This window comes from Danio rerio, chromosome 9 (genome assembly GCF_052040795.2).
Source record: "Danio rerio strain M-AB ecotype USA chromosome 9, GRCz13ab, whole genome shotgun sequence".
Taxonomy (NCBI): domain Eukaryota; kingdom Metazoa; phylum Chordata; class Actinopteri; order Cypriniformes; family Danionidae; genus Danio; species Danio rerio.
This window is the reverse complement of record NC_141029.1, coordinates 47,601,254-47,620,000: the sequence shown is the minus strand read 5'-3', so window position 1 is coordinate 47,620,000 and position 18,747 is coordinate 47,601,254. Positions and strand designations below refer to the sequence as shown.

The window sequence follows — 18,747 nt, the reverse complement described above, 5'->3', positions numbered from 1 at the left end:
GTGACCAAAAAAGTCTGCAAGTTTACGGTGTACAACATACTTTGTAGAAAGTCAGTGAATTAAACTGCACAACCCAAAAGAAACAATGCTAATCAGAAGGATGAGAGTCGGCTCTCTATAAAACAAAAATGATTGGTTTTATTTTATTTAATATTTTCACATTTATGAGGAAAAAGTGTCGTTATGGATGTGACATCTCTTTGTTATGGATGTGAGATGTGAAATTGCCACTTGTGTCACTTTGGTAAATCAAATATAATTGTTTGAAAACATTGACAGATGCATCTTTGAGTATTTCTAAAGTCAGTAAAATACTTGCTTGCACAAAAAAATCCAGAAACGATTTGAAACTAAAAATAAATTCTGGCAAGGTTGACATTTGCATGGAATTGCTCATATATATAAACGATTAGTTGTTGGTGGTTCATTCCGTTGTGGCGACCCCTGATGAATAAAGGGACTAAGCCGAAGGAAAATGAATGAATTGTTACTTTCATTTGAGTGTGACTTGAACTTGAATCTGGAAGAAATCTCACTGTCTGAAGCAGTCTTCTTGTAGGAGGGTCCTGAGAGTGTCCAGATCTCCCAAATGAGCAGCGTTGTGTAGACGTGTGTCCTCACTCTGTTCCAGAGGCCTGTTACCAAACTGCTCCTGGAGCCAGTGTGTCAGGTTACGGCCTATCAGAGAGCCAGATCACATCAGGTAAATAATTAACAAATTATTTGAGAGGTCATTGAAAAGCTCAGGTTTGTATCTGAACATGTTTGCATTAATATGTTTTGTTCTCATATAGAGTTGTGTGACTGTTTCTTAATGCTTACTGAAATTAAAAAAATTTGATACATGTTTAATTTGTACCCTGCTTATAACCTATGATACAATATACTCATCCATATTGTAATCTACCAGGCTGTTAGCTTCAGAACATAAGTATTTTGTATCATTGGTTATAAGCAGGGTACACATTATACATTGATGATCAACTTTTTTGTAATATTAGTTTGCGTAATACATTCTTCACTGAACCAAATGTATATATTCAATTCAGTTACATCTAATTACATCAAGGCGGCATGGTGGCTCAGTGGTTAGCACTGCCACCTCGCAGCAAGAAGGTCGCTGGTTCGAGTTCCAGCTGGGTCAGTTGGGGCATTTCAGTTTCCCCCACAGTCCAAAGACATGCACTATAGGTGCTTTGAGTAAACTAAATAGTCCGTAGTGTACGTGTGAGAATGAGTGTGCATGGATGTTCCCCAGTACTGGGTGGCAGCTGGTAAGACATTCGCTGTGTGAAACATATGCTGGAAAGTTGGCGGTTCATTCCGCTGTGGCGACCCCTGATAAATAAAGAAACTAGCGACGCGGTGGTGAAGTAAGTAGTGCTGTCAAAGCAAGAAGGTCGCTGGATCAAGCCTCGACTGGGTCAGTTGCCGTTTCTGTGTGGAGTTTGCATGTTCTCCCCGTGTTCGCATGGGTTTCCTCCGGGTGCTCCGGTTTCCCCCACAGTCCAAAGACATGTGATATAGGTGAATTGGGTAGACTAAACTGTCTGTAGTGTATGAGTGTGTATGGATGTTTCCCAGAGATAGGTTGTAGCTGGCAGGGCATCCCCTGCGTAAAACATATGCTGGATAAGTTGGCGGTTCATTCTGCTGTGGCGACACCAGATAATAAAGGGACTAAGCCGGAAAGAAAATGATTCAATTAATGTTTTAAGAGATACTGAGGGTATTCTGACCTACAGTAACTTCTAATTGGCTATTTTGGCAGACGTGTGATTCTCAAATGCAATTTATTTTTATATGAAACAAACGAGGACAAATTTGCATTATGTGACAACAAGCTTTCATGCGTGTTTGTCACTTAATTTTTTAAAAGCTGCAAACATTCAGTTTTGCACAAAGCAAACTGTATTAAAAGCACAGGTTATAAATGTGTGTACAGGGTGATGGGTGGTGGTAATATTTGTTATTTTGCTTAAAGATTATATTTTCGTCCATCAAAAGTTATGCAAAATATTTACATTTTATCCAAGAAATATTAATAATAAAAAAATGTGCCCCTAATTATCACAGGCAAAAGTTTACACCCCTTGATTTTTCAATGTACAACGTTTCGTTCTGAAGCATCAATGAATATCTTGGAACGTTCTAAATGTTCACTGTGAAAAAAGCTTAAAACACAACGTTATATTGTTCAATTTATTTATGGAGTCAGGGTCTGTTTTTTTTTTTTAACAATAGTGTTAATCACAAGTAAAGTTTGACAGAAATTTTGGTTTCCCTGGTCAGTGTTAAGCTAAGTTAGGCCACATTAAGCTGTTTCCTTATAATGGACTTACAGGGAGAAAGCTTTAAGTTATACTGTTCACTTGATACGCTAAAATAAAAGCTTGTTCTTTTAACAGCAGAAAGTGTTTATGAGTATATTTTTACAGACATTTGATTGTCTCTGGATGTCGTTAAATTAAACCACATTAAGCTCTTATAATGGACTTCAAAGGGGAGAAAACGCTTAACGTGACATTGTTCACTTGATCCACAGAATCAGGGCTTGATCTTTTGCTAGTAGTTAATAGGCATTGGCCGGTATAAGATTCTGACAATATGATAACCTTGGATATAAATATCACGCTTTCACGGTATTGAGATTACTGCTTTAAAATATATTCTTTTTAAATATCGGCGTAAAAAACAAAACCTTTTTCCCCTTTGAACACAATATATTTTAATTTGGGAAACATTCAATATTTTGGAGCAGTAAACATGTCAGACTAAATAATTCAAATGAATTATTGACTTCTGCTGTCTTCATAAGTTTCAAAAACACAGATGTCTTTACAATTTAAAACGGCATCTTTGGATATACTTTCTGCAGGAGATACTGTTGTCCTAAAAAACAAAACAAAAACAAAAAGTAAATAAAAATCTTACTCATCCCGTAGGAACGGTACAACAGAAAATTTTGACTGTTTTAAAACCTTGATTTTTTAAAACCATCCCTGCTAAAAAATCCAGCTTAAACCAGCCTAGGCTGGTTGGCTGGTTTTAGCTAGTCGACCAGGCTGGTTTTAGAGGGGTTTTGCCAACTTCCAGGCTGGTTTCCAGCCATTTCCAACCTTGTCTTAGCTGGTCAGGCTGGGAGATGACCAGCTAAAACCGGCTTGACCAGCCTAGCCAAGCTAGGAGTCCAGCCAAAACCAGCTATATCCAGCTTAAACCAGGCTGGTCAAGCTAGCTTTAGCTGGATTTGGCTGGTCATTTTCCAGCCTGACCAGCTAAGACCAGGCTGGAAAGGGTTGGAAACCAGCCTGGAAATGGCCAAAACCTCTTTAAAACCAGGCTGGTCAACCAGCTAAAACCAGCCAACCAGCCTAGGTTGGTTTAAGCTGAATTTTTCAGCAGGGATGGTACAACTTAAACACGGTTATCGTCCCATGCCTAGTAGTTAGTGTTAATTACAAGCAAAATTTCAAAGATTTTTGGTGTGCCACAATTGTTGACGTACGTTAAGCCATGTTAAACTTTTAAAATTCAAACTCATAACGTGATAATTTTTACTATCTAAAATTACAGCTCATTCTTTTATCAGAAAGTGTTTGCCATGAGAAAAATACCATAGAAATTAAATTTCCCCCGCTTGTTGTTAAAGAACATTAAGCCACGTTAAGCTTTTTCCTTATAATGCACTTCAATGGGGAGAAAACGCTTCATGTGATGTTTTTCACTTCTTCTATGGAATTGGGACTCGTTCTTTTACAGTCGTTAGTGTTAATTAACAGTGACATAAAAGTGGTTGATGTTTAGGTGTACATTAAGCCAAGCTTTTTTGCAGGTTAAGAGTTTTAGAATGTCCCAACACTTTCACCATTTGTAACACATTTTTATGAATCAACAAATCATAAATACAATGACAGAAAAAAAGGTCAACAATCGAATTGTTTTTGTTCACCACTAATCTTTCCCGTGAGTCTCGAAGGTTGCGAATTTGGGAGTGAGACACTTTCTGTTTCAAATGAGTGTATTATCAGTCATGCGATGACACAAAACATTTTGTATATACATATTTACTTCACGTCCAACAATTATGTCCTGCGTAGTTCCTTAGATCTGCACTGAACATAATGTCATATTAAACAACTTTAAACATGTGATCCTTTTGACGTTCATGTTTTGAATAAGACAGACATTCGTTTGGAGGTATAACGACATACCAGCTGCACCACAGCCTTCAACTGCAACATTTTCACTATCAGTCATCATGTCCTGTGCTTCTACTTCTAAAGTAATATCTTCTGTAAGCCACAATAACTCGATAAAATACTCGATGCTGTTTTTAGCAGCTGAACAGACTCACGGCTGCGTCACTGTAAGAGCTTCTCTGATTTGCTGATTCTGGCTCAGGCACGTCTGGTCTTAAAGAGACAGTTACCACACAAAATGAATGAATGTTTGTAAACATATAGACGAATTACCATGTTTGTAAACATTCAAGATGCGCGCGCAGCGAGGTTGCAGAAAAAAACAGGAGCGCTAGCATTTACAGTGAGGGAATGTCATCTGATGTGGTACAAAGTTTGTTGTTGTCTTAGAAATATGTTATATTGATTTCATATTATATATAATATTTACATAATGCTTTCCGTGTATTATAAGAGCTTGTCACTCAAGTTATTCTGCAAAATTAATGTTGAAGTGAGCAGCATTGGTCTGACAGGTCCATTTGCGATAGCACCCTCCCAATGAGTATTGGATAAGACGAAATGACCAAGCATCCAGCCCGAAATACACAGTCTTATTAAAGCTCCAAGTGTTTTAACAAAAGAACAGTTAAAGGCCTTAGTACATTGTGTCTGACATTGCATCGCTGAGTGATGCAATCTCAGCTTGCATCATAAAGGCTGCATCCAGATACTATTGCTGAGGTTGGCATTAAAGCAGTGTGGTGTACAGTAAAAGTTATGTTTTCTATTTTTGGACTTTCAAATTTGGCATCCTACTGCACAACACAACATGTTTGCTATTCCAACGGGTCTCTTTTTGCAATCGGGAGCCTGTGTGACGCAAGTTGGAAATTCCTCTATATGCACAGTTAGTGTTTTTCAGCCAATGATAAACTTTCGGTGAAAGCTTAACATAGATATATACACAAGAGATCACATACAGACCCTGAGCATGCGTCAATATGGCTGCCACATTGGTACAGTGCTCCCAGGACAAATGTCATTCAAACGCACTAGTCAAGACTAAAGCCAATGTGAAGATACTGGACTTTTGCACTACTTACAGGCGTTGTTACAAGCAAACAAAGCACAAAGGAAGAACATTTCATATTTAAGATTGAGTTTTTTTTTACTTTTTGTATGTTATGAACTTTTGTGCTGAACAAGTAACACTTTTGATGATAATACAGTCACTGCCCTGACCATAAATCTACTGGGATTTTCATGTACAACCATCTCTAGGGTTTACCTTGTTGATGCCAGAGATCAGAGGAGAATGGGCAGACTGGTCCAGCTGATAGAAAGGCAACAGTAACTCAAATAAACTCGTTACAACTGAGGTCTGCGGAAGAGCATCTCTGAACACACAACACGTCCAACCTTGAGGCAGATGGGCTACAGCAGCAGAAGACCACACCGGGTGCCACTCCTGTCAGCTAACAACAAGAAACTGAGCCTACATACAGGCTCACCAAAATTGGACAAAAGAAGATTGGAAAAACGTTGCAGAAAATGTCTTGATTTATGATGGTATGATTTCATTTGGATGGTAAGGTCAGAATTTGGCGTCAACAACATGAAAGCATGGATCCACCCTGCCTTGTATCAACAGACTTGTATCAATCACAGGCTGGTGGTGGTGTAATGGTGTCTGAGATATTTTCTTGGCCTACTTTAGGCCCATTAGTACCAATTGAGCATCGTGTCATCTCCAAAGCCTACTTGAGTATTGTTGCTGACCATGTCCCTTTATGACCACAGTGTGCCCATCTTCTGATGGCTACTTCCAGCAGGATAACACGCCACATGATGAAGCACGAATCATCTCAGACTGGTTTCTTGAACATGACAATGAGTTTACTGTACTTAAATGGCCTTCACAGTAACCAGATCACAATCCAATAGAGCACCTTTGATATGTGGTGGAATAGGAGATTCACATCATGGATGTGCAGCCGACAAATCGGCAGCAACTGTGTGATGCTATCATGTCAATATTGAGCAAAATCTCTGAGGAAAATTTACAGCACCTTGTTGAATTTATGCCATTAAGGTTTAAGGCAGCCCTGAAGGCAAAAGGGGGTCCAACCCAGTACTAGTAAGGTGTACCTAATAAATTGGCCGGTGAGTGTACATTCTCTGTACCTTTACGTTTCAAGTTTTTACTGCAAATGTCACATAGATAATGCTAAAATTGCTTCTATGTAGTTTATTTTTTTATCAGTAGTGGACTGCGATTTCTGAGTAATCTACTTGGGTCTGATAATAAGTATATGCTTAAGTTTTACATAAAATTAATGACAAATGAAACAATATTTGAATATTTAATTATTAAAAACATTGTTTGAAAAAAATTAAATAGTTTTAAATAGCATTTTTGAGGGAAAGTGCCAAACCTGGACATGTTTTCCACAGTTTAGTCATAGACTGGTGGTCAGTGCAAATTTCATTCCAGTTTAGCGTGATCCTAAAAAAAAAAAAAAAAAAAAAAAAATCAAACAAAACTTGAATCTCTGTGGTAGGTGAATTGAGTCTGTCATTGTTGGAGGTTTATACTGAAGAGCCACAGACGCATGCCGTATTGCTGCATGGAGACAGCTGAACCATGAACACTGGCCTATGGGCTTGAAAAATAAACAGGGAGGCTGACGGACACATGAGTCTCTGAGGAGAACTGGACCGTAGGGAGCTACAACTCTCTGAACACACACATCAGTCAGAAAAACAGCAATACTCAATATAATACAGTGCCTGAAAATAGTCGCCAGATAGGCAACAGTGCTGCATAATATCATTGTGCTGCCGCAAAACTCAAAGCTGTGATTATTAAACAACGAGTATACACCGATAGAAATGATTAATTGTATTTATTAACATTTTTTTTAAGGTAAGCTATTGCAAACATTTTATATGGGCTGAATTTAGACAAATTAAGTTGAACAATTTTTAAACTTCATTTGTTTAAATTCAGCCCATACACATTGTTTGCATTGCAACCACTTACCTTAAAAAACCCATTGAATCATTTTTTTTTCAGTGCAGTTCTTAGTGATATCGACCTAGATAACATCAACTTTTCATTTTCCAACAGTCTTAGTAAACAATGTGACTATAGAAGGGTCTAGCAATAAATAGGAAAATTATTATTATTTTTTTTGAGAGATGCTAATGGTCTAATCTGATTCAATTGTTTATGCTAAGCTAAAAGTGAATGGATAAGAAAAATGGTAAAACTCAGTTGTTTAACTCTAGGGAATTTGTAAAATGGGCCTATTTATCAATAAAGGGGGAGTGTTCCTTTAAGACTAACATATTGACAAAAGCCTGTGGACAAATTTTATGTTATGATGCATTTAGTTTCTTCTGACAGCCCATATAAATTGTGTGCAACCACTTGCCTTCAAAAAAAATTTGTAAATACAATGAATTTAGTGTAGTTCCAACTTTTCATTTTCCAACAGTCTTAAAAAACAATGTGACAGAAGAGTCAAGCTTTAAATAGGAAAATTATTAACCTTTTTTTTTTTTAGCAAGATGCTAATGGTTCAAAAGCTAAGCTAAGCTGGTAAAACTCAACTTGTAACTCTAGTGAACTTGTAAAATGAGTTTTATTTCCAAATAAAGGGTAAGTGTTGCTTTAAGACAAACATATTAATAATAATAAAAATGCAATCTTGATTTTATCAGGACTTAAGTATCTTAACATTTTTAGTCAGTGTGATCGATGTAAGTTGAAAAAACTTAAAAAGTTAATTTGATTCAACAAAAAAATGTAGGGCAGCAAGCATAGGAAAATGATCTAAACTTTTTTTAGCAGGATGCTAATGGTCTAATCCGATTCAATCATATATGCTAAGCTAAACTAAAATTAATTGATTAAAAAATGGTAAAACACAACTGTTTAGCTCTAGGTCACTTTTAAAATAAGCCTATTTCCAAATGAAGGTGGAGAGTTCCTTTAAGACCTACATATTGATAATAGGATAAAAAAATATATTGATTTATCGGAACTTTAAAGCAAGCAAGTAAGCAAAGTAGAAGCAAAAACAGTCAGTCCATATAAATTGTTTACAACCACTTACCTTAAAAAAACAAAAATTGTAAATCCAGTGAATCATTGTTCAGTGCAGTTCCAGGCCACATCAACCTAGAAAATGGCAACTTTTCATTTTTTATTAGTCTTAGTACACAATGTAACTACAGAAGAGTCAAGCTTTAAATAGGAAAATTATCCAACTTTTTTTTTTTTTAAGCAAGATGCTAATGGTCTAATCCGATTCAATTATATATGCTAAGCTAAACTAAAATGAATTGATTAAAAAATGGTAAAACACAACTGTTTAACTCTAGGTCACTTTTAAAATAAGCCTATTTCCAAATGAAGGTGGAGAGTTCCTTTAAGACTTACATATTGATAATATTAGGATAAAAAATATATTGATTTATCGGAACTTTAAAGCAAGCAAGTAAGCAAAGTAGAAGCAAAAACAGTCGTCCATATAAATTGTGTACAACCACTTACCTTAAAAAAACAAAAATTGTAAATCCAGTGAAGCACTGTTCAGTGCAGTTCCTGGCCACATCAACCTACAAAATGGCAACTTTTCATTTTTTTATTAGTTTTAGTACACAATGTAACTACAGAAGAGTCAAACTTTAAATAGGAAATTATCCAACTTTTTTTTTTTTAAGCAAGATGCTAATGGTCTAATCCGATTCAATTATTTATGCTAAGCTAAACTAAAATGAATTGATTAAAAAATGGTAAAACACAACTGTTTAACTCTAGGTCACTTTTAAAATAAGCCTATTTCCAAATGAAGGTGGAGAGTTCCTTTAAGACCTACATATTGATAATATTAGGATAAAAAAATATATTGATTTATTGGAACTGTAAAGCAAGCAAGTAAGCAAAGTAGAAGCAAAAACAGTCAGTCCATATAAATTGTTTACAACCACTTACCTTAAAAAAACAAAAATAGTAAATCAGTGAATCATTGTTCAGTGCAGTTCCAGGCCACATCAACTTAAAAAATGGCAACTTTTCATTTTCCATTAGTCTTAGTACACAATGTAACTACAGAAGAGTCAAGCTTTAAATAGAAAAATTATCCAACCTTTTTTTTTTTTTTTAGAAAGATGCTAATGGTCTAATCCGATTTAATTATATATGCTAAGCTAAGCTAATTGTAAATGGATTACAAAAAATGTAAAACTCAACTGTGTAAATTTAAAGTATAAGCAACAATAATAATGAACTAAGTTTCACTTTTCAGAAGAAAAAAGTATCTTGTTAAATCATGGATCGTTTATCTTGCCGGTTATGGTGCATTTAGTTTCTTTTGACCCCCACTAATAAGGCATAAAAAAGGGTTTGTTATTACAAAAGACCATTTAATGTATGAAAGCGAACAACACAAGTCCACCTGTTCACTGGTCTTCTTGCTAAAGAATCACAATGACTTCTGACAGTCCCAAGGAAACTCTGGCTGGTGTTTTCTCCAGGGGCCACAGCAGGAGAACATTCAGACAAAAGAGCCCCTCAGGGCACACACCGAACTAATCCAAACGTTCGCTCAGGGATCTCAAGCAGGTGCCCAGGTTTTTCGAGGGCCTCAAAATCCTGATCTTCAATGGCCCGGTCAACTTACTCAACAGACGATGAAGTGTGTGTGTGAGCCTGCGCTGCAGCTGTTTCAAGCTCTGCCAGACTAAAAATCAAAACTGATGTGCTGATACAGGCTTTTAAAATGTTATTCGCTGTTTTCGCTCTGTCCCACATGCTCGGCTTTTCCGAAGCGTGGTGTGACACGTTAAACACGTCCAGGCCTCTTTGTGAACTCATCAAAAACTCATTGGCTTGGCATGTTTATCGCAGCTCTGAAACGCAATTCAAAACAGTCGTTAAAAATGTCGCAATGTTTACTCAAAGGTGACGTGCGCAATTTTTTAAGTCACTGGCGCCACCAAACAAACTGGAAAGAAATAGCTGTGTTCAGTCTCTGTGTGTAAATTGGGAACACGGTTCAAGTTTATTGTACATCCCACATTGCGATGCATTTGAATACAATACATTTGATTTAAGTGATTGAATAAACAAAATAGCAGTATTATTAAGAGTTTTTAACACCTTTTTGTTTCATATAATCATATTCCTTTGGGGTCGGCATTTATTTTAAAGGTGCAGGATGTAAGTTTGACACCCAGTGGATGAACTAGGTTTTGCACATCTGATTCAAAATACAAGCGCAGGTTGCCAGATTGACGATATCAACTGGAGCAAGCCTGACTGTCAAGCCTTAAAGGGTCACGAAACACCAAAACACATTTTTTGAGCTGTTGACAGTCGTATATGTGTCCCACACTGCTAAAAATACTATTAGGACACCTATATTTCACTAAAAAGTGTAAATTGGTTGTTTTTGCGTTATTTACAGCTGTGCATTTTTGCACTGTTATTTACAGTGTGTTGCATTAATGCATGAGTAAGGCTTGGTTCAAACCAATCAGCGCGCTCTATTGTGCAACTTTATTAATATTCATTAGTGTCATTGTGTTTACACCACAGAGACGCCACGTTGTGTTGGCAAAACAAGCGTGAAGTGTTGCTTTTATAGTTTGCTGCCATTAAGTTTCGTTTTTATTTTCTCTCTGTGAGAGCTCAGCTGGATCACGTGTGGATTAACAGTGTATGCGACGCTCGACAACAATAACTTACGTGCCTAAGGAGGAACATTGTTTACCTGAGAGCTGTTCTCATCTGCAAACGCTGAAATCCGGATTCGCTTGTAACGTTAGTCTTCTCTTCATAAAGACGCGGCTCTAGTTGCTGGTGATTGTCCTGTCTCTACAGATTTGGTAAGTGAGCGACCAGTGCTCTTTGTTTATTCAGTTTGTTCGTATCGAATTAAGTTAACTATTGCACTGAGTGCAAACATAGCACCGCATTTTGTGACCGGAATAACACACGCGGCTTTCTGACGCTACCTGCCGTGTGCATCAAAGTTTCCGGGAAATGCAGAGTTTTTTTTTCTCTCATTCGCCGTGCGGTATCAAACATTGCATGAAAAATACACGCTAAGAGCAGTTCCTCGAATCAAATATCTCGTTTTTCGCGAGGGGCATGAATGAATTCCCTGAATGAAAGAGCCAAACTGCAGTTAAAGTCCAACATTTAATAATTTGGCAAATAATTCGACTACAGATGTCAATGTAGGTTAAACACCATCACTTTCTCATGTGTGTGTATTTTGACTGAAACTCGCACGCGCCCAAATAGACACTCCCACACCATCCCACTTTAGTTCCTCCGACACTCCCCCCTAAACAGAGCTGGACACGCCCACTTTTCTGACTTTTTCCAAAGTAGAGGTGTGAAAACACCCTGCTGAAACGAGGGGGTTTCATGGCCCTTTAAGGCTGATTTAAATCGTGTTCTAAATAAAAGCAACGGCACGCGATAGAAGGAATAATCTCAATATCAAAAGGATTTTCTGTCCTAACCAACACCTGAAATCGATATATTAGAAACAACTTCTATTTCTTGCAGCTGTAAAACAGGACAAACTGACAATGATCACACCTCATCCAGTGTTAAATGCTAATAACGTGAGTTTGAATGCCAGTTTGCATGACATGTATTGCCATACTACAGAAAGCAGCAGCAGATAGTTCACCTTAGATCTTGAAAATAAAATAAACCATTTGTAATTGCCCTTTAGAACTGTCAGTGAAAGCCAACACATACGAGTGATTCAGCATGTACATCTAATCATGTTAAAGAGGTTTAATGTGTATTAATTAAATAACAAACCTTATTTTGTTGGAGTGCAGTAAGTGCACTATTCTGTGCTTCTGAATGGTTGTATTTAAATTTCTGTGGTGTTTCGTCTGGTGCAAACAGCCAAATTGCTTATTAGGCAAGGCAAGTTTATTTATATAGCACATTTCATACACAGTGGCAATTTAAAGTGCTTTACATAAACAAGAATAAAAGAGACAAGTGTTAGAAAATGAAAAGAAATAATAAAAATAAAAAATTATAAAAATAAGAATAAAAAAATAGAGAAAACAGATAAAAATGTGTTAAAATGTTATAAGATAATGAAAAAGAAGAAAAAAAAATACTGCAAATCTCCTCATGTACCGTGTTGTTAGGACACAAGGTTACAATATAACCTGCTCACCTAATGTTTACGTCAATAATATCTATATTATTTGCTAATTAATATCCACCTCATGTGCAATCTGAACCGGTCTCATTTCCGCATCTTCAGTATCTGGTTGAGTGAACGAAGACGCGTTTTGGCTCCTGCTGCTGACCGTGATTACTTGTTTTAAATTCTTTTATCAGAATGTTTTATCTGAATATTTTATTTGGAATTTTATTTGTAATTCTGGACAATCGCGCATGAAAGTGAAGAGCGGAGGGGATTGGTTTGGGGGGAATGTGGATCCTAGTGAAGAGTGGGGGGTGGGAGGTCGCAGATGAAGAGGTAAATGTAAATGTAATGTGTATTTATAGAGTGCATTTATTGTGTATGGTCATTCACCCAAAGCGCTTCACAATCATGAGGGGGGTCTCTCCACACCACCACCAGTGTGCAGCATCCACTTGGATGATGTGACAGCAGCCACAGGACAACGGCGCCAGTGCGCTTACCACACACCAGCTATTGGTGGAGTGGAGAGACAGTGATAGAGCTAATTCGGTGGAAGGAGATGATTGGGATAGAGGGACTTTGGCCAGGACACCGGGGTATTGCCCCTGCTCTTTCACGAGAAGTGCCATGGGATTTTTAATGACCACAGAGAGTCAGGACCTCGGTTTAACATCTCATCCGAAAGACGGCGCCCACTGACAGTGTAGTGTCCCCTTCACTTTCACTGGGGCATTAGGACTCACAGACCACATGTTGAGCGCCCCCTGCTGGCCTCACTAACACCACTTCCAACAGCAACCTAGTGTTCCCTAGTGGTCTCCCATCCAGGTACTAACCAGGCTCAGCCCTGCTTAGCTTCAGTGAGTAACCGGTCTTCGGCTGCAGGGTGATATGGCTGTGGCCAAGAGGGTGGGGGTTTTGCAGACAAAAGTGAAAAGTGGGGTTATGGGGGTATTAGTCGTGGGCCCTTGATAATGTCTCTGAGAGCCCCCTAAATGTGTGGGGCACCCCTGATCGGGGATCTCGCCGGAATATTTGAACAGTTTAAATATGTTCACTTGGCATGTTTCTTAAATATCCTTAACACTTCTTAGATCAAAAACTTACATACAGCAACTTTAATAAATAATTTAATAACAAAAATGAAAGGTGAGATCATTTGTGTTTCAGACAATATGATGTTCTTTTGAATTTTTACACTCAGTAAAATGATGTTTGCTCAAACTACTTATTTTAAACGAGTCGAAACAATTCTTGAGGTTTTTTGGGACAACTTAATTTTCATCAATCTATTTATTTATCTATTTCATCAATCTATTTAAAGGTGCTCTATTTAAGCTTTTGACTCTTCTAAAGCATAAAAAAATACCATAATATGTTTGCAGATATTTAAGAAACATGCCAAGGAAAGGTTCTTGTTCATCGGAAAAACAATACTAAAGTCAGATATTCTGCTTTGAAAATGTGTGTGTTAAGTGCTGGATCGTCTGTCTTTGTTTTTTCTTAAATCGCCCACTACCACTTTAGCCAATTATATTTCAGCACAGCGGGTTGCCTTGAAAACAGCGTATTCAATTAATTCAGTCAGGAAGGCTCTCAAAGTACGCACCTTTGACCGAAATGCGACCTCTGGTGGACAGTAGCAGACTCCGAAATGAGACGAAGATGCAGAGTTCAACATGAGGTGGATATTAATTAGCAAATAATAAAAATGCTACGAAAGTAAACATTAGGTAAGCAGGTTACATTGTAACTCTGTGTCCTAACAACACGCTACATGAGGAGATACATGAGCTGTCTCATTTCAGAGGCTGCATTCTTCGAAGGATGAGGGGGTGCTTTTTTGTATTTGTTCTGAATAAACCTCTAACTACCAAACTGCAAACACTATAAAACAATCACAATTCACACTTTTAACAGAAACATAACTGTTTATTAGACTTCACTACAAAAGTAATATTCATTTGTGAACTATGATACAAACAACATATACACAAAATGTACAGCATAAAGTACGGACGTGTTTAAAATCGCTTACAGTGTAGATGGTCGGCTCTTTTACAAAGTAAATGGATATTTACTGATATATATATATATATATATTTACTGATATATATATATATATATATATATATATATATATATATATATATGTTTTTTTTTTTTTTATTGAATTCTGTAAAGTCAATTTCACTCAATAAATAGCAAACTGTATATCGTGTCATGGTGTACAACAGCTGATAATACTGATGTCGTAAATAATCTGTATATTACATTTCAATTCTACTTTGACATCCGGTGGGGTTTAGATTTGAACTTTATCTAAACACTGGTACAGTACCACAGTATCCATAAAGCTTGACTGGTTATACGTGCAGAATAAGATTTATAAAAATGTGCTTGAGCAGATTGGACGTGTTATTGCTTCATTTAACACAGTTTCTCAACCTTTTTATTAAAATAAATATTTTCAATGTAATAATTGCTTCATGGATCTCAGTTTGCAGTAGAAAACGCTCTTAAAAGCACTCTGGAAACGGTTTCATTTGTTTTGGACATTAAACATTTATCATTATTGGAACACAATAGGTATAATTATATATTTTATTTCAAAGCATTCATGCAATCTCCTTTTACTTCCTTAAACTTTTATTAAAGGCATAGTACACCCGATCATTATATTTCTAAATTAATTTACTCACCCTCAAGACATCCAAAATAATTTTTTTATTCATGTACAAAATTGTTTTAGCTGAAATTGTGGTTCTTGGTGATTTATAAAATGCAAGGCAATGGCTGCAAGCACTTCGAGAGTCAAAAAACAAAACAAAACGAAGACTTTGTTGAAGTCTTCTAAAGACAAAAACTTAACTCCACAGTCTTGATTGCATTTACAACCGTCTGGAGCACACCGTACCTGTATAATATAGTCAATATCTTGTTATAGGAGACATGGGTTTTAATTTAATTTGCTCCTTTTTCACATCACAGTGCCAGTAGCCGCTGACTTGCATTTTATGAATCACCAAGAACCAGTTTCAGCTAAAAATATTCTTTAAAATGGATAACTCAACCAATTTTAGTTTTGGTCACAAACCTGTTTGAGTTTCTTTTGTTGAACACAAAAGATCATATTTAGCAAATTGCTGGAAACCAGTAACCATTGATTTCTATAGCCTTTCTTTTCTAATATAGTTTATTTTACATAGTTGAATATAATTTCCAGCTTTCTTTAGAATATATTTTTTGTGTTCAACATACAATAAAAAGGAAAACATATATAGGGAAACATTATGGAGAGTAAATACAGAGTAAATTGTTGGGGTGAATTATACTTTAATGTTCTACGGGGGAGAGGGGAAGAAGTCAGTTACATCTTGGATAACCTGATGGTCAGTAAATTGTCAGTGAATTTGCAATTTAGTATGAACTATACCTTTAAGCTTGTGAGTTGTTCCTTTTTTTAAATGTATATATATACACACACACACACACACACACACACACACACACACGCAAACACACACACACACACACACACACACACACACACACACACACACACACACACACACACACACACACACACACACACACACACACACACACACACACACACACACACACACACACACACACACACACACACACACACACACAACACACACACACACACACACACAAATGAATTATGTTCTGTATTACTATCTCATTCATCAAAGTGCAGAGGTGCAAGTGTAGTGTATTTCCGATTTTTGGCAATTCTAATGTCTGTAAAATCCTATTGCTTACAGCTTCAGAAAGTTACATTATATGGAAAGAACATTTTTTACAATTTATGATTTATAGCTATGTGTTTGAGTAAAACCTTTTCTTTTAACTCTGTAAATCTCAACTGTAAATTAATTTCTTTATTACAATTAAAATTGTAATGTTGCACTTTATACACTATCGGTCAAATGTTTGGGGCTCTGTAGGATTTTGAAATATTTTAAAATAAGCTTCTCCAGCTCACCAAGGCTGCATTTATTTCATCAAAAATACAGAACAAATAATAAAATTGTGAAAAACTGTTCAAAAGTAGTTTATAATTTATTTTAAAAATTTATTCCAGTGATTGTAAAGATGATCGTTAAGCTTCATTATTCCTTCATTATTCCTTCTATTATTCCATTATTCCTATAGTCTTCAGAGTCACAAGATCCTTCAGAAATCACTCTAATAATAATAATTATTATTATTATTAATGGTAATAGTAATAAAAGCAATAATAACTGGAGTGGTATTTTTACTTGCAAATACATACAATAAGAAAGCAGTTATTTAAAATTGAAATATTCATATTTAACAATTGAACATTTTATACTTACATTTAATAAAAGCAGCCCTGATGAACAAAATTAAAAAAAAAATAAAAAAAATAAAAAACTGACCCCAAACTTTTGACTTTTATTGTATATATACACAGTCAGGTCCATAAAGATTGGGACATTGAAACAATTCTAACATTATTGGCTCTGTACACCAACAGAATTGATTTAAAATGAAATGATCAAGATGTGCTTTAACTGCAGACTGTCATCTTTAATTTGAGGGTACTTGCAACCAAATCAGATAAATGGAGTAGGAATTACAACAGTTTCCATATGTGCCTCCCACTTGTTAAGGGACCAAAAGTAATGGGACAATTGGCTCCTAAGCTGTTCCATGGCAAGGTATGTCTTTTTTCCTCATTATTCCAATAACAATAAGCAGGTAAAAGGTCAACAGTTCAAGACTATATATATATATATATATATAATTTGTATATAATTTGTATATGTATATGTTTTTTTTTTTTTTCACAAAATGACAATTGGTCAAAAAAACAAAGCAAAAAATAAATAAGTTCCATCATTCAAGATATATATTTAGCTTTTATTGAACTTTTATATATTTAACTTCAGAAGAGACGTGCAGAATTTGTTGAAATAACCCTGACTCTCAATCACAATAAATCATTTAAAAGATCTGTTATTTTGACCACCTTTCATTTTGCGGGAGGAAAAACATTCTAAAACTCTAAATGTCAGTATTTTTATTTGAACTTTAGAAGAACAGTTGATCAGACTGTTAAATATTACACAAATATGACCATTTTACTCAAACCCATACCAATAAATCTACTGACTATAATCATCAAGTTGTCTTGTAATTTTTGCCATAGCTGTATATACTTTTATAATCTCTCTCTCTCATAAGAAAACGGAGATCAAATGAGTCGTATTAAAAAAATAAAATACAGGAAACGTATAGTGACCACACACGCATTTATCTCTCAAGCAAGTGACGAGTGCAAATCTACTGCAGACGTGAGTTTGGACCAGCGCAAACAGATCTCCCGGTCTTACAGAAGGCACCTTACATGAAGGGTTTTGGTGGAGGTTTGACTCTTGACTGTACCTGTAACCTTCTGCTGTCTCTCCACGTCTGTTAACAAGAGCTCAGTGCTTCAGCTTTCATTGGGGAAGTGTCTTGTGTTCACGTTTGCGAGGAGAAGCTGATGCTGGACACCATCTTCTGGATCTTCTCCTCGTTTTTCAGGATGTTGGACTTGACTGCGCAGATCTTGTCCTGTTGGTCTTTGATTAGCTGCTCCAGTTCGGCGAGCTCCACTTTAAGAGGCTCCACTACACCGTCTGTGATTCTGAAACAGAGAAACGTTTGACTCGCACAGAAAAACAGGATTATGAAAATGTGTACACTTATTATAAATATGAAGATGCATAAATAGAGTTATTCTGACTGTTCTCCTGATTAATTAATTGTGATTTCAAATCTTTTTACTATGCCACTATCCTTCAATATACAGTGCATCCGGAAAGTATTTATAGCACTTGACTTTCTCCACATTTTTTATGTTACAGCCTATTTCCAAACTGGATTAAAGTTATTTATTTCCTCAAAATTCTGCACACAATACCCCATAATGGCAATGTGAAAAAAAGATTATTTTAAATTGTTGCAAATTTATTAAAAATAAAAACCTAAAAATCACATGCTCATAAGCATTCACAGCCTTTGCTCAATACTTTGTTGATGCACCTTTGGCAGCAATTACAGCCTCAAGTCTTTTTGTGAACAATATGAATGTGCACCTCTGTTCCTGCAGCAGAGCCTGTGCATTCTCCTTGTTCTCTCTTCGCCAGCTCTGCAGTTCGTTCTGCATGGAGTCCATATCCTCCTGAATGTAGTCCATGATCTTTCCCAGAGGCAGAGCGCTTCGGCACACCGTCTGTATGGAGGAACGCAGACGCTCGATCTCCCTTGCCACCAGTTCACGCTCCTTCTTACGAGACGCCTCCGACACCAGCGACCGGTCC

The 18,747-nt window shown here is 36.4% G+C and overlaps 2 protein-coding genes across 15 annotated transcripts in view; both read right to left on the bottom strand.

Annotated features, from left to right (window-relative positions):
* asb1 (ankyrin repeat and SOCS box containing 1) overlaps window positions 1-4,369 on the bottom strand; it is an 18,453-nt gene extending 14,084 nt beyond the window's left edge. Inside the window, 2 exon segments of the mRNA NM_001002736.2 lie at window positions 537-678; window positions 4,215-4,369. Of these exon segments, the coding sequence (NP_001002736.2) occupies window positions 537-678; window positions 4,215-4,260 (188 nt within the window). The 5' untranslated portion in view covers window positions 4,261-4,369.
* A 12,912-nt stretch (window positions 4,370-17,281) lies between these two features.
* Window positions 17,282-18,747, bottom strand: part of ift54 (intraflagellar transport 54) — a 62,537-nt gene continuing 61,071 nt past the window's right edge. For 13 of the 14 annotated variants that reach the window (XM_087266236.1, XM_087266237.1, XM_087266240.1 and 10 more), the window contains 2 exons: window positions 18,523-18,746; window positions 17,282-18,071 (listed from right to left, as the gene is read on the bottom strand). In XM_087266236.1, coding sequence (XP_087122362.1) covers window positions 17,906-18,071; window positions 18,523-18,746 — 390 coding nt within the window. In that variant the 3' untranslated portion in view covers window positions 17,282-17,905. 14 annotated transcript variants of the gene reach the window in all.